The sequence below is a fragment of the Cryptomeria japonica genome, chromosome 3 (genome assembly GCF_030272615.1).
Source record: "Cryptomeria japonica chromosome 3, Sugi_1.0, whole genome shotgun sequence".
In the NCBI taxonomy this organism is placed as follows: domain Eukaryota; kingdom Viridiplantae; phylum Streptophyta; class Pinopsida; order Cupressales; family Cupressaceae; genus Cryptomeria; species Cryptomeria japonica.
In genome coordinates this window covers 123,811,156-123,827,019 of record NC_081407.1, presented here as the reverse complement: position 1 = coordinate 123,827,019, position 15,864 = coordinate 123,811,156, and the positions used below count along the sequence as shown (strand labels likewise).

At 38.3% G+C, this 15,864-nt stretch overlaps 1 protein-coding gene across 2 annotated transcripts in view; it reads right to left on the bottom strand.

Annotated features, from left to right (window-relative positions):
* Positions 1 to 313: 313 nt before the first annotated feature.
* The window catches only part of LOC131038750 (dephospho-CoA kinase), an 88,769-nt gene continuing 73,218 nt past the window's right edge, over positions 314 to 15,864 (bottom strand). For both annotated transcript variants that reach the window (XM_057971288.2, XM_057971285.2), the window contains exon 4: positions 314 to 1,087. In XM_057971288.2, the coding sequence (XP_057827271.1) occupies positions 646 to 1,087 (442 nt within the window). In that variant the 3' untranslated portion in view covers positions 314 to 645. The remainder of the gene's footprint in view (positions 1,088 to 15,864) is intronic.

Here is a 15,864-nt window from a genome sequence, read left to right as displayed (position 1 = left end):
CTCTTCCCTAATGAACTTGCATATTCAAACTTCTATTTTGTTTGAACTCCATTCTTTATATTGCAAATTTGTTTGAATAATTTAGAGAGCTGCATTTATATGATTTGACTTGCATTATATTTTTTTATTTTTTTATCTTGGATTAGTATGGATAATAATTTCTACCTTCTCCTATGACTGGCAAACATAGATCCATGGCTATTACAGTAAATAATGAGTGCAAAGATGAAATATAAAATTTTCAAATGTTAACATGCATAAGACAATGTGTTGGAATTTGAAGCATCCAATTCATGTTGCTATTCACAAACCATTCTTAACAACCCAATTTTAATTCCAATTTTCTTTTCTCTTTCCTCTTTAACTGTCTTGTCAGCACTTGGCAGGAACTACACTGCAGTGCAGCCCTTGTTTATTATGTAGTGTGATATTATTTGATTTGAGTTCAAGGCACTCTTATTTTCCATTAATACTTTAGTTAACTTGCATGGCATATGACACTATTTAAAGAAGAACTATCTGTCGTTTGCATTGGCACTTTGACAAATATTTTCCTTTGGAATCCATTGTAGAACTGTCTGTTACACCCTGCAAAATACCTTATCTCCTCCAGCAGCAAAAGGAAACACTTGAGACTCCTCAAAATCAGAGGGAGGACCTACGGGTCCATACTAAAATCAGAAAGGCTATCGCACCAGTGATTGTCAGCACCCCTCTTCTTGATCGCATATATTCTTTCCATGTTAATGGACCAGTAATCTTAAGTGAAATATCATGGATTTGATCTTTTGTTGCTTCTAATGAACCTGAATTGTCTATTACAATATCAGCTTTTTCTCGTTTCAAATCCAATGGCATTTGAGAATTTATTCGATTCAATGCCTGTTCTTCAGAGATTCCGTCCCTAGCTATAAGCCGTTGAAGTTGAGTTTCAGGTTCAACCCAAACAACTATAATGGGCTTTGTGAGCCAGTCCATTTTCGCCTCAAATAATAAAGGAACATCAAGAACAATTGTTTCAGATCCCTTTAACCAAAGTTTCGCTATTTCCCAGTAAATGCCAAAACCAATATATGGAGCCAATGCCCTACACAAGAAGACAAGGTTTGAGCCAAATTCTGAAGTAATGTGACTGCTGAACTTCGTTTGTAAGAAAATTACTCTATGAACCACAAAGGCAATTATAAGCAACAAAAAAGATAAAACTCAATCAACCTCAGCAAGCAAACTGTGTATTAGGATGCTTACAGAAGGGTACGAGGCTGGATAAATTCTCAAGCACTTCATATTCAAATAAAACTTTTGCAGCCTAGAAAATGACACCTCTAAAACAAAGGCCCTCATTATGGATTAAGAATTTCTAGAGGAGACTTAATCATTCAGAGTTTGCAGGAACTGATCTTATTCAAGTCTTGGAGACCATAACAGTATCAAAGACCCAATAGTGCTTTCAGTACTTGTGTTCCTGCAAAAGGAGCCTTTTCATAACTTGCACTTTTGTCAGGTTTTAATGTGTTTTGCCTTAACCATTCAGCCAAGAACAAATATAAGTGACAAAAAAGACAAACTCAATCAACGTCAGTAAGCTGACTGTGTACTAGGACAATTCTAAAAGAGCGTGAGGCTGATTATATTCTCAAGCACTTCAGATTCAAGCAAAACTTTTGCAGCAGAAAATGACACCTCTAGAGCATGGTCTTCAATATGGAATAAGGATTTCTAGAAGTGACTAAGTCACGAAACCCTTCAGAGTTTAGAGGAACTGGTCTTGTTCAGGTGTTGCAATCCATAAAAGCATCGAAGCTCAATTCACTTTTGGAACTTGTATTCCTGCATGTCTTCATAATTTACATTTTTTGTCAGATGTGACTGTGTTTTGCCTTAACCATTCAGCCAAGAACCTGGTGACAGATTACTTCTCTTATTATTTGAATGAGACAAAAATCGTTACAAGAACATTAATTTTTAAAACTTCATAAAATAAATACTCATTCGTGAAATGATCCAGCTATCGTGCCTAATATGAGAATTACTAATATTCTCAACACAATAATATCCAGCAACCACCAGAATTATGAAGATAGAGATCAGATTAGCATATACCATACAACAGAAGGTTAATTCATATATTATGCTATGTTACACCAAGTAATGTGGGGATATGGAAAATGTTTGACTGTCGTAGAGACCCCTAGATTCAGTGGATGTGCGGGGGACGTCGGCCTCAAAAAGTGTTCTTAAATTTATGAAAATTCCTGGAACCATTAAATTTGTACGCTATACAGTCTTGCATTATTTTCCCAGAACGATTTTTCTCTACAATGTTAGCTCACAATTATCTGACATCAACTATTTATCTTTGCAATCATTTCTTTGACCATATATGTTTAACAAAACTAACTAATTTAAATTGCTAGATTAGCCTCTCGATTATCTGCTAGCTTTTCTAATTTCTAGTATCGAGCTGACACTTCTTATTGTTTTGTAGTTTTCTCATACCATTGTTTGAAACTATACTAAATAGCTTTTGACAAAAGAAGTATTTTCTCCTAACAATGAAAATTAGTCAAGTCAACCTTTAAGGAGCACTTCGCCATTGTAATTTTATTATTTTTTAAAAATCATCAAATCGTTGGTGGAAAATGCTTTTGATTTACTGCTCTACAAATTAACAGACACCAAAAGGGCGCAATTCTGTGTGTCCAAGACACAAAATTGGACCCCTAGGAGAAAACTGATTTTGGTAACATGCCTCAAAAATTATTCGCAAGTCATTATTAAAGCATGCAGAGAATTAGGCATTTAAAAATGATGATAAAAGCACAAATATGAATGTTATAACAAAAAATCAAACAACTGTTTTTGATATTAAATTTAAAAGCAGCAAAAACTGGGTGCTGGCCCTTACATACAACAGCCCAGAGAGCGTAAAGTCAATCAAATAACCAGTAGCAGCGCATTAACAGCACATTAATCGCAACTACGAAAAACAAAAACAAAGACTAGCAGTGACGACACTTCCACAACAAGACAGGCGAAAAGAAAAACCTGTCAAGCCAAAAACACAACCCCAGCTCAAGGAGAGGAGAAGTACCCAGGCCTTGATACAGAGGGGTTTGGGGTAGGAGGGAAGACTTCCCCTTCTGCCTGCGATGAACAACGGTCCAAGCAATACTATCACGAGGATCTAAAGCAGAAAGATCAGGTGGGGAGATCCTCGTAGTGAAGCTATCCACCATGGAAGTAGGTTGCTGTAGCAAAGTGGCAGAAGATGTCAGTGACAGAACAGCATTGAAAGCAGGTTCAGCAGGAGTAGAACATGGCTGTGGAACAGGAGTGGGGGCCTCAGCAGAGGAGGCCAAAACAGTAGAAGTGAGAGGACCAATAGGAGCATCTACAGCAAAGAGGGGCGCAACCTCCTCCTGGGAGAAGGCATCAACCTCCTGAGAGGGGCCAACCATGACTGTCATGTGATCCACAATAGCATTCTTCTACCAAGTAGCAGCACCCTTATGACAAGAAATAGAACAGTCTGAAGCAAGATGACCTGTTGAGAAGCATTTTCGGCAGTGAAAGGGGAGGCCCTCCCTCATAGTCCAATCATTGAGAATCAAACAACTGTTAGTGAAAGAAACATCTGCAATAACAGAGGTCATGCTGTACTCTCATTATTCATACTTTCCCTTGTTTCTTCACTAGCATTAGTTTCATAGCATCCTTGTCTTTTGGTTGAATTTTGCTTGTCATGGTTGGTTTTCTCTTTCCATCTTTGAATTGGAAGGCACTTTTCCCTGCCAGTAGAGATGTTATTTGTGCAGATGAGAGAGAGTGAGAAGACCTATAACTGCAGTAAAATTGTCGTGTGAGCTACAAGGGGAATAACTTCTAGCTGATTAGGGAAATGAAGTTTTGGAACAGAAGGTTAAAGTATAAATAAGATAACGAAATAGTGGAAAATTTTGAAGATAAATGGATTAAATATTGAATTTTTCTGTCTGTAATTGAATCCAACATGCCATGGTTTGGGATGAGCTGCCCCTTTATATTTCTGAGTTTGCCTCTTTTTATGTCTTAGGCCTTAAGGGATTTATTTGTTTTACTGAGATTTTTTTCCCTTCATCAAGTCTGATTTTGTCACCTTTTGTTCCCTGATTTTTTTCTTTCCACAAACCATTTACCTTTTTGCAATAAGTCCCTGACAGGCCATAAGAGTTTATACAAACTTGAAGGCAGTTTATTTCAAACATTTCAGTTGGATTGAGGATCATTGGCCTAAAATTCATAATCAGCAGCAATAAGTTCATTATTGATCCGTATGGATCATTAAGAAATTTAAATATGTATTTTTTTGAACTGTAAAATGAATCCATGAAGACACGCGGAACATAAACAGTCTGGAATTCTGCAGGGTCATTTTTGACTTGGGACAAATCTGCACCAATCAATTCAAACACACAAATGCAGAAAGGACCTGGGTCAAATCCACACCCACAGGAAGACCTCCAACAATGCAAAACAGAGTAACACTCCGGGACGAACAGCAATTATAAATTTGTGGGAAGGATGTCTTTACTTGGAAGAATTCATTAAATGTTTTATTGATCAAAATAGGGAGGATTCAGCTGGTTCTTTGGTACAAATAAGGGCTGAGACAATTGTTTATGCCATTGGTGGGCTTAGTGGCAGATTGCATCTGTAGCAACTCATTGTACTTGGTAATATTGTGGTAGGAGGGCATTTACCGCTACCAAAACTGGTTTTTCCCTCTTTGAGAGTTTCCAGGGTAAAATTCTTGAGTTCATATTATATGGATTCTTTCATTCCAGGAATGTTATTTTCCTATTTTAAAACAATATCTCACTCTTTTAAAACTGCCATTTGATAAATCAAGTCGAACAGTATATTTGAATATTTAAGGTTCTTGAACTCTACATCAATTTGACAATTAGGGAGAAATCATCCTCCTCCCTATACCTCTACAGATACCTTAAAAGAACACAAGTAATCACAAAACAGTAATTGTTTCCATGCCATTCCATATGATACGATAGATACAAACAAAGAACCACAGGTTAGATGTAGCATACAATACCCCATCCAAACATATGTTTTTCTTAGAAAAACGCTCGATAATTCAAATGAGAGAGCTTCAATTGAACACAAACCAAGAATAGCAGTTAATTCAAGAAATGCAATGATTTTTTCTGCTATATTAGGCTAAGTTTTTTGGGGGATTAGAAATTAAAAACTATGATGAAATTTAAAATTGAAATGTTTTGTCTTTTGAATAATTTTTAGTCTTTTGAATTGTTAGAATATTCATATTTAACACCGATAAAAACAAGAATATTCTTATTTAATACATACTATATGTTGTTATATATTGTGATGTATAATCCAAATTGGGCCATAGAACATTTTGAATTTAGATTAATTGATTCCACTAAGTACACTAACTAGCTTAAATAAAAAATGCCTTAAGGCACTCTCACACTCCTAGGACACCATTTCGGCAAAATAATGGGTTATGTAGGATAATAAATGAAAAATCAAGCATGAGTGAAGGTAATGTGTGATCCAGGCATCCTGGAGCCATAAGCAGCTGAAAACAATCCACACATGATGGATTCAAATTCAGATGAACTTGTCAAGCAAGTTCAACTCAAGACAAACCCACATTACAAAACAGAATACACAGACATGCTTGTACCCATCCCAACCCATCCATATGGAAGAAATCTATCTTTTTAAAAGCTTTTTCCAATTGGGATCTTTCTTCAGTCCAATTGATATGTGCCTTGAGGGTCATCTGATTCATCTTTGCGCAGAGTTTTGACTTTGTATCATGTGCAACTGAGTAGAGTGAATTGTAGAAGCAGTTTATAAAGGAAGGCAAGCATAGGAAACCATTGTCAAAATGTTATCCATTACCCCAATAATCTTGGAGGAATCAATAAGTCAAATTGGCTTGTAAATATTGTTGTGAAATATGGATCGAAGAATAATGACAGCGATTCTGGAAGACTGATTGCCGTGAGTTATTGATCGTCTCCATCATTGAATCCGGTTTAAGTACAAGAGGAAAGGTTGCCTACGTAGGGAAATGTCCATACATGGCAGTTGCCACGTATGGACATGCCCCTACGGAGGCAACTGTTCATAACAATTAGTTTGTTTATGTTTAATTTCCGAACTGTATGCTCTGTTAATAAATCACTCTCCAGATAATAACCGATTTACCATCAGTTAGATTCACGAGGGCTATATCTTAACACTCCCTCTTAGTAGGAGTGGATCTAAGTAATTTTCTTGGGAGCATATTCTGTCATGACTTCCGACACAATTCGGGACAACATTTAATATAGTCTTGTCATGACAATAAACTCAATATCATGATATCCGGCTCAGTCCGGGACAATCACTTAAGAAGTCAATCATGAGATTATCACATACTTTAGGATCAAGATATCCTGGACACAGTCCGGGACAACAACTTAATGTAGTCAATCTTGACACTTGGTCAACTATTGTCAAGATTGTCACCTTGAAATAGTAACCTTAAACATAAGAAGATCGTCATCTTCTTGAACACAGTTAGAATATTGCAATATACATTTTAATTATTTATTCATGAACAAATTACACATCGTAGGAATTTCATCCTAATAATCTCAATTATAATCTAGTCATACCAAGTTTACTTCTGAAGTATTCTATCTTCAATCTTGCAAGTGGCTTGGTGAAGATATCAGCATTTTGTTCTTCAGTATTGATGTACACTAGTTTTATGACGTTTCGATCTACCATATCTCTTATGTAGTGATAAGGGATCTCAATATGTTTGGATCGATTGTGAAAAACTAGATTTACTGAGAGCTTGATACAGCTCTGATTATCACAGTGAATTATTGTTGAATTCAGAGTTTTTCCAAATAATCCAAACAATAACTTTCTTAGCCATACCGCTTCACGAGCTCCCATGGAGGCTGCCATATATTCTGCTTCGGTGGAGCTTTGTGCAACTGCTGACTGTTTTCTGCTGAACCAAGATATCATAGCAGAACCAAGACTGAAGCAACACTCTGTAGTACTTTTACGGTCAGTGGTACTTCCGGCCTAGTCAGAATCAGAATATCCTTCAAGTTGAATCTCAACATTTTCATACTTTAAGCCAAGTCCGATTGTGCCTCGTAAATATCTTAGAATGTGTTTAGCAACCATTAGATGTATCTTCTTAGGTTCACACATGAAGTGACTTAATACATTTGTAGCATAGCAGATATCAGGACGAGTATTTACCAAATACATGAGTGAACCGACGATTTGTCTGTAGAGTGTGGGATCTGTAGGTTCTGAATCTTCTGCCTCAATTTTCAGCTTGTGCAAATTAGTTTCCATTGGTGTAGCTAATGGCTTACACTCCATCATCCCAAATCTAGTTAGAATATATGTGGTGTACTTTCCTTGATTTAGGAAGATGTAGTTTTTCTTCTGCCATACTTCTAATCCCAGAAAATAATGTAGAAGCCCTAGATCCTTCATATCAAATTCTGCTGCTAGATCTTGCTTACATTTCTCAATAAGATTATCCTCTCCTGTTATCAAAAGATCATCCACGTAAAGGACCAATATAATCATATTGCCATTTGAAGTCTTGAAGTAGATGTTGGAATCTGCTAGGTTCTTGGAGTACCCTAGTTTGGAGAGATAGTTGTCTATCCTTGCATACCAGGCCCTAGGTGCTTGTTTTAACCCATAGAGAGCTTTCTTTAGTTTACAAACATAGCAATTTTTATCACGTATGGTGAATCCTTCTGGTTTTTCTATATATACTTCTTCTTCAATTGAACCATTTAGGAAGGCAGTCTTTACGTCCATTTGGTGAATTTTCCATCCTTTGGATGCTACAATTGCAATGATTGTTCTTACTGACGTATACCAGGCAACTGGGGCAAATGTCTCTTCATAATCAATTCCTTCTTTCTAAGAGAATCCTCTGGCCACAAAGCGAGCTTTATGTTTTTCAATGTTGCCATTAGACGCATATTTGATCTTGAATAACCACTTGGATGAGACAACTGATTTGTCTTTTGGTCTAGGCACTATATCCCAAACATCATTCTTTAGTATAGATTGATATTCTTCAACCATAGCATCTTTCCAAGCCTGTTTTGATAAGGCTTCTTTGACATTTGTTGGTTCAGAATTTGTGAGTTCGGTTAGAAGTGCAGCATAACATTTTAGAGTTCTTGTTCTCTTATTTTCTTTGGAAATTTCATTTGGTTCTACATTATTCTCTTCAATCATTTTCCTTGCCCATAAAGGTCTTTTCTTGTTGTTGAGTGTTTCAATATTTTCATCAACAAGAGGTTCAGAAGCTCTTATGATGTCCTCCCTCTCAGTGTCTGAGGGTTCGGAATTTTCTATGATATTCTCCCTCTCAATCTCAGTTATGTGATCTTCTTCTTCTTTAGTAATGTTATCATCCTCAGGTTCTTTGAGTGTAGTGTTTTCTTCAAACTTTACATCTCTACTTATCTCAACAGATTTTTTCCCTGGAATGTAAATGCGATATCCTTTAGTATTTTCACTATAGCCAATGAAGATACCTCTTTTTCCGGTTCTAGTTTTGTCCTCTTTTCTTTAGGAACATGTATATATACGGGACAGCCAAATATCCTTAAATGACTTAAGTCTGGTTTGTTCCTTGTAAAAGCTTCTTCAGGAGTTATGTTTTCTAGAACTGAGTGCGGACATCTGTTTTGAATGTAGACTGTTGTATTTGAAGCTTCTGCCCAGAATGAAGTGTGTAAGTTTTGGTCATGCATCATGGCTTTTGCTGCTTCAATTATGGTTCTGTTCTTTCTTTCTGCTACTCCATTCTGTTGTGGATTATATGGTATAGTATACTCCCTCTTAATCCCAATAGAATTACAAAAGTCTTTGAAGTTGTCAGATGTATATTCTCCCCCATTGTCGGATCTTAACACCTTAATTTTCTTCCCTAAATGGTTTTCTACTAGTGCCTTGAATTCTTTGAACTTAGATAGTACTTCATTTGACTCTTTGCACTTTAGAAAATATATCCATGTTTTTTGAGAGTAGTCGTCAACAAAGATTATATAGTATAAGGATCCAGTTAGGGATGGTGTTGACATGGGACCGCATAGGTCTGAGTGAATTAGTTCTAAAATAACTTTTGATTTGTGCTCGCTTGAGGGAAAATAAACTTTCACATTCTTTCCCAAGGCACATCCTGAAGTAATCTTCTTTATGTTGGATAGAGCACTATATCTTAGGTGTCCTAATCTTTTGTGCCATAATTCATTATTATTTGAAACTTCAAGATTTAGTGCTTCCTTTTGATCACTGCATAGTTTGTATAGGCTACCATCTCTTGAACCTACTATTATGGCATTTTTGATATTTGTATTTTTAGGCCAGAGTAGAACTTTATCTTCATTGAAGGTAACCCGATATCCTTGATCAGCTAGGCCTGAGATTGAGACTAGATTTCTTTTTATTCCAGGTACAAACAAAACATCCTTTAATTGTAGAGATACTCCATTTCTTAGTTTGATAGTACAGGTCCCAATTCCTTTCACAGGATATGTGGAGTTATCTCCAATAGTAACCTCTTCACTTGAGTGCCCGTTAAGTGTTTCAAACTGATTTCTAAATCCAGTTATATGTCTTGATGCTCCACTGTCTACGATCCAAGTGTTTTTATTTGTATTTATTTCGCTTGATAGGGCTAAGAAGAAAAGTGAGTTTTCTCCTTTGACTTCGGCTAGAGTAGCTTGTGTTTTCTTCCTTTCTGGACAATTTCTGTGAGTGTGCCCATATTTGTCGCATTTGTAACACTGAATTTTAGACATATCTCTTTCCTGATGGTTTTTATATCCTCTCTTCCGTTTGGAGAACTTTTTCTTTTTGTTGAAGGTATTTGTATTAAGTGCTTGGATTTCTCCTTCTTTATTTGGCCCTAATCCTCTTGAGATTAGTCGAGATTCCTCTTGAATGCACTCATTCTTAAGTTGTTCAAATTTGGGTAAGGGGGGTGTTCTGCTAATACATTGAATGTAGGATTCCCATGAAATTGGTAATCCTCTTAGGGCTATGAGAGAGATTTCTTGATCATCTACCTCATTTCCAATAGTTTGTAATTGGTCTTTTACTTCAGATATCCTTGAAAAGTATGTAGATATTGTATCATCTTTATTCATCTTTATGTTTAAAAGTTGTTGTTTCAAGGTTAACATTCTACTCGCATTGTTAACTTCATATGTATTTTTAATGGTTTTAAATACTTCATATGCTTTAGGCAGTCTGGCTATAGATGGAAGAATATGATCTTTGACTAAGTCAATAATTATTTTCTTTGCTTTATTATTACGCCTTTTCCAGGTAGATTTCTCTGGTTCATCATTTGGCATGTCTAGATTTTCTTCTATGTAAGACTCTAATTCTAGTTCTTCAAGAATGGCAATGATTCGTATCTTCCAGGAAACGAAATTGGAGGCTCCTTCGAGTCTATCTTCCACTCTCATATTACATGACATTTTGAATATTTTCTTAGTCGGATATATCCTCTGCGTATATAGCCTCTGCGTCGATTTGTTATTTACTTCCGATAAATGCTTATGAGTAATATGGCTGTCTAATTTATTCTCTTAATATGTTGGCTCTGATACCATGTTGTGAAATATGGATCGAAGAATAATGACAACGATTCTGGAAGACTGATTGTCGTGAGTTATTGATCGTCTCCATCATTGAATCCGGTTTAAATACAAGAGGAAAGGTTGCCTCCGTAGGGGCATGTCCATACGTGGCAACTGCCACGTATGGACATGCCCCTACGGAGGCAACCGTTCATAACAATTAGTTTGTTTATGTTTAATTTCCGAACTATATGCTCTGTTAATATATCACTCTCCAGATAATAACCGATTTACCATCAGTTAGATTCACAAGGGCTATATCTTAACAAATATCACATTATGATAGTGGCATGAGGGTGCCAAACTTCATTCTTCTAGAGTTCATTTTGTTTCTCTGGATGATAATTTCTTGAGATAGCTCTGTTTTACTAGCATGTTTCAGCACAAGCCTTCAGCTCATGTATGCACCTCATACAACAATTTCAGCATTTAAGCATTATGATTCTCATTGTCAAAATGCTACCCAGTATCAAAATAGTCTTGGAGGAATCAATAAGTCAAATTCTATGCTCCATAGGGACCCATCCCCTACCTTGTTACCCCCGTCCCCATCCCCGAAATGTTTTGGGGACTTGGGGACTTGGGCACTTGGGGTTCTATTGCCTAATATAGTCCCTTATACTAACAGGGACTCAAACTCGAGCTCCAATTTTGATATAGACCTACCAATTGCATCAGCTAATTAGGGACAACCATATATTTACTATGTTTTTGTCATTTTATAGTTGAAACTTGGAGCCTTTGAGCATTAAGTTCTAATTCTTGTATAATATGTATGCACAACAATGAAAGCATTAGAATTTTGTTAATTTGTTTTTCAATGCTCATGTGAAATCTCAATTCATGTATAATGTTGTGTATTAAGATTCTACAATGTCTATGATGAATGCTTTAACAATGTTATGATATGAATATTGAAATTTCTTTAAAAAAAAATTTTAAAAATCTATTTTTTAATAGTCGTCCCCTACTATCCCATTAAAGAAAGCCCCAAAAGTACCCATATACTGAAAACACATCCCACTATGATGCAGAGGCAAATAACTTTAATCAGATTTCAAATGAACACATTTCATATACTAGTTCAACAATGACCACAACTAGGTTCATCCCAATACACCCTAGACACTAGTGAGCACATGTCCTTCAAATTCAATGCAACACAACCAACCTTGGACTGTTCTGACTCCCTCTCAACACATTTTAATGGTTCACAAACATTCACCTCACAAAACAACACGAAGCACCCTTCCCACTTGGATGCTCCTTTATTTCCTAATCCAAAAATTGCATTTTAGGCCTAATATAAGTGCAGATTAACAACTTGATTCAACGTTTCAAATAATAGGCTTGTAAGGCCTTCTACAATCATGCCAAGAACCTATCACAACAATACTACCATTATCTTAACCCAAAAACACCAATACTTGCATTAAAATCCTCATGAATTGGGTTCTTGACTGTTACACCAACAATTTCAGATTTTCTGTCAAGGATAACTTCTACAAAACAAAATATTAGGCCATTTCCTTTGGAGTAATTGTAGATAACATAAAAACAGAACTTTTAACCAATTCTTAGCAATTTTGGACGGTTAAAACAAGAGATATTGATTTATAAAGCTTGCTGGAAACCCTAGGCAGGGTTCCAGACTGCAGTCACCAAAATGGTCATAACTTATTCAAATCTTAATGAAATTTGATAAAACAAAAAGAATATGAAAATAGACTCATTTCTTCATCTTTTCCCATTGGTTTCCAGTCAATATCAGTCCATACAAATCCATGCCATTCATTTTTGCAGACTGTTAACACACAGAAAAGTACAATCTTTCAACTTGTCTATACAAAAAATGCAATATCTTTCAAAATACTGGATGAAATTTAATGAGACCAAGGGCAATGGAAAGTAGATTCACATGACTTTCAAGTCCAATAGGTCTCGGGTCATTAAATTCACTATACAATCCGTACCAAATGAAATAGCAGCAATATTGCAGGAAAACACAAGGAAAATTGCTCCAAATTGACTCTCATCTTCATTCCAAAGTTCATCAACCCCTGGGGTCGTGGTTACAAGACATATTTATGCCATAACGATTAGTTTTTCAACCCCAACCAACCTATGTTTACTGGTACAACTAGTAAATTAAATATAGGAAATAATAATGTACATGACAATGCATACCAGACACGGTAGTAAAATATATCTTTATTCGCACATTAAATTATTACAGAGAAGAGACCAAAGATGATCGGCCAAGGATTACAATAGATCTGACAATACCATGCCCCTTTCTTGGCAGTACACGACATATTTAAAGGACTCGATGGTTGCCGAGAGGTACACAACCGTCAACCAACCGACACATAACTACCCGAGACTGACAACCCACTCAATACAATTAATTAATACATTGTCGGATAACAAATATTATCAAACATAACAACAGGCAATTTATGCCGACAACATCATCCCCCCCAAAAGAAAAGTCGTCTTCCAGACGACAAGCAAACATCAAGTGATATTCGAGAAGACTAACGACAGACAGCGACTTCGACTTGACACCTCCAACTTGTAGTGTACCTGCCAAATCAAATGGATGTTGGCGGCATTATTGTACATGGGAAAAACATTAGTTAATTATGTGTAATTGTTTTGGTTAGTTGGCAACCGAGGGGTGGAAGTTGCGGTGCGACGGTTGGCACTCGCACCCCCTCGGTACCCTTTTATACTTTGGAATGTAACTTGTAAAAGACACTTGTTATGAATAGAACATCTGGTATACTTTGTCTGATATTTACGGCATTATTCTGCGTTATGTTCTTTATGTCTTAAGTTATTCACCCGAGAGGGCAAACATTTGGCACCGCTGCCTAAACGAACTCGGGAACGGAAGACGCGGATGGCACACAGACATAATGGGCCTACCCGTTGGTGAAGTAAACCCGGAGGCCGACGACGCCCGAACAGAACTGTACACAGGGGAAGACACGACAACGCGAGAATTTTCGATTTTGCTCCAGGTAGCCATTCAGACATACGTTCGACGAGAAGCGGAGGAGGCAGAAATCCCACCAAGTGCCGTGTGGACAGCGCTGGAGGTTAGCCCGGCAGTAAACCGGTTAATGAACCACCTCCCCCGGCTGCTTGCACAGGCATCGCTGGCACAGCAGGCCCACCTGGAGGAGATTGCCCAGGAAGAGCGACGACAACAAATCCTGCAACGCTACAAAGAGAACAACCGACAAGACACGGAAAGAGATGGCGCCAGGCCAGGAGGGAATTGAACTGTGAACTTCTTATTCTCAAATAAAAGTGTCATTGACACGAGTTGTACTTGAGCAGATGAATTAATAAAAGACATGTTTAGATTTAAAAATTGAGAGTTATGGAAATGTGCGACAATTAATGCCAAACCTATTGAATAAAGATAGGAATAGAAAACCGGAAACGAACGAGTGGGAGGCCGCGCAGAGGGCTTTGATTTTGGAGCAACAAGTAGAACGTAGACGGAGGCTGAGGCAACTTGCCGAAGGGGGGCCCGAGGGGAACCAAGGAGGTGTCACGGAAGGTGCAGAGGCCGACGGAAATTTCTACGCGTCGCCAGATCATCGTAGGACGCAGAGCCACGAAGAATTTCTAGAAGAAACAAGGTTACGGCGAAATCTAGTCGAGGAGACTCGGGATCAGTTTAGGAACTTATCCCTCACGCCACGGAGTGAAGATCACCAACGGGAAGCAGGAGTAGGAGCGTGTCAGAACGAAGGGGAGGGCAACAGTACGGGTGTAGGTGCCACACGCGACAGGCAAAACACCGTACCTCCAGGACACACCACCAACACTACCGGAGGTAGCAGCGCAGAGACACAGACACAACCGCCTCTAGGAAGACGACCAGGGATGGCGAGCAAACAAAAGTTACCAAAGTTCACAGGGGACGGCAAGGAAGACCCCTTACGGCACTGTCGTACATGTGAGACCATTTGGTCCGCCAACGGAGTAACAGACCACGATGACTGGGTACAGCAGTTCCCAGCCACGTTACGTGGAGTCGCCATAGATTGGTACTCCGATGTAGATTAGCAAAAAGTGGCCACATGGGCTAACCTACAGAAGGAATTCATGGAGGAGTTTCGGTTGCTCCGTGACGAAAACGAAATTGTAACAGAGATATATAGTACCAAGCAAGGTACTAAGGAGACAGTACGGGCATACAGCAGGAGACTAAAGGAATTGTTGGGTAAAATGGAGAGTCAACCAACTGAGGGCTTAAAAAAACGATGGTTTGTGGAAGGATTGAAATCCTCCCTACGGAAAAAAATGAAGATTGTACCCCCGACGTCATATGACGACGCCTATAACAGGGCGATGGATCTAGAAAGCGAATACAAAACATCAAGGAAGAAGAAAAGTAATAAATATTCATCTGACGATGATGAAGATTCTGATGGAGAGAGCAGTAGCAGTGGCGAATCGAGTAAAAAGGTACACGCGCTCCAGAAGGACATGGAACGAATGCTGAGAGAATTCAAGGCCATGAAAGGGAGTACAAGTAAGACGGAAGAAAATGAAGTGTGGTGTACAAACTGTAGGAGTGACGGACACACAAAGGGTACTTGCCCGAAGAAGGCATTCTGTGAGATTTGCCAAATGATGGGACACTCCACCAAGGAGTGCCCATACAATATGAAAACATGAAGTATGAACCAGGTGTTGTTCACGGAGCAAGCCACAACATCCGCACCAGCGGGTACGGGCCAGTAGACTAACACAACGGCATCATCTGGAGGATACCGGGATAATAGACGCGGCGGTGGAAGAAATAATAACAATAACAACAACAAAAACCGGATTCAGTACGATGCCAAGGGCCGGCCAATGATTCAATGTAGGGCCTGCAATCAGTGGGGACACTTCGCCCGCGACTGCACGAAGGAAGCCAACCCTCAGCACCTCTGTCAATGGTGCGGGCCAGGCGACCATGAGGACGCAAATTGCCCGAAGCCTGGTGTACACCTTCTAAACATAGAACCTACGAAGGCAGAAGTATTGGCAATCACAAGGGCGCAGGCTAAAAAGATTGCCTACCCAAATCCCCACATGGAGACCAAGAGAGTGCGGGAGGCCAGAGACGAGA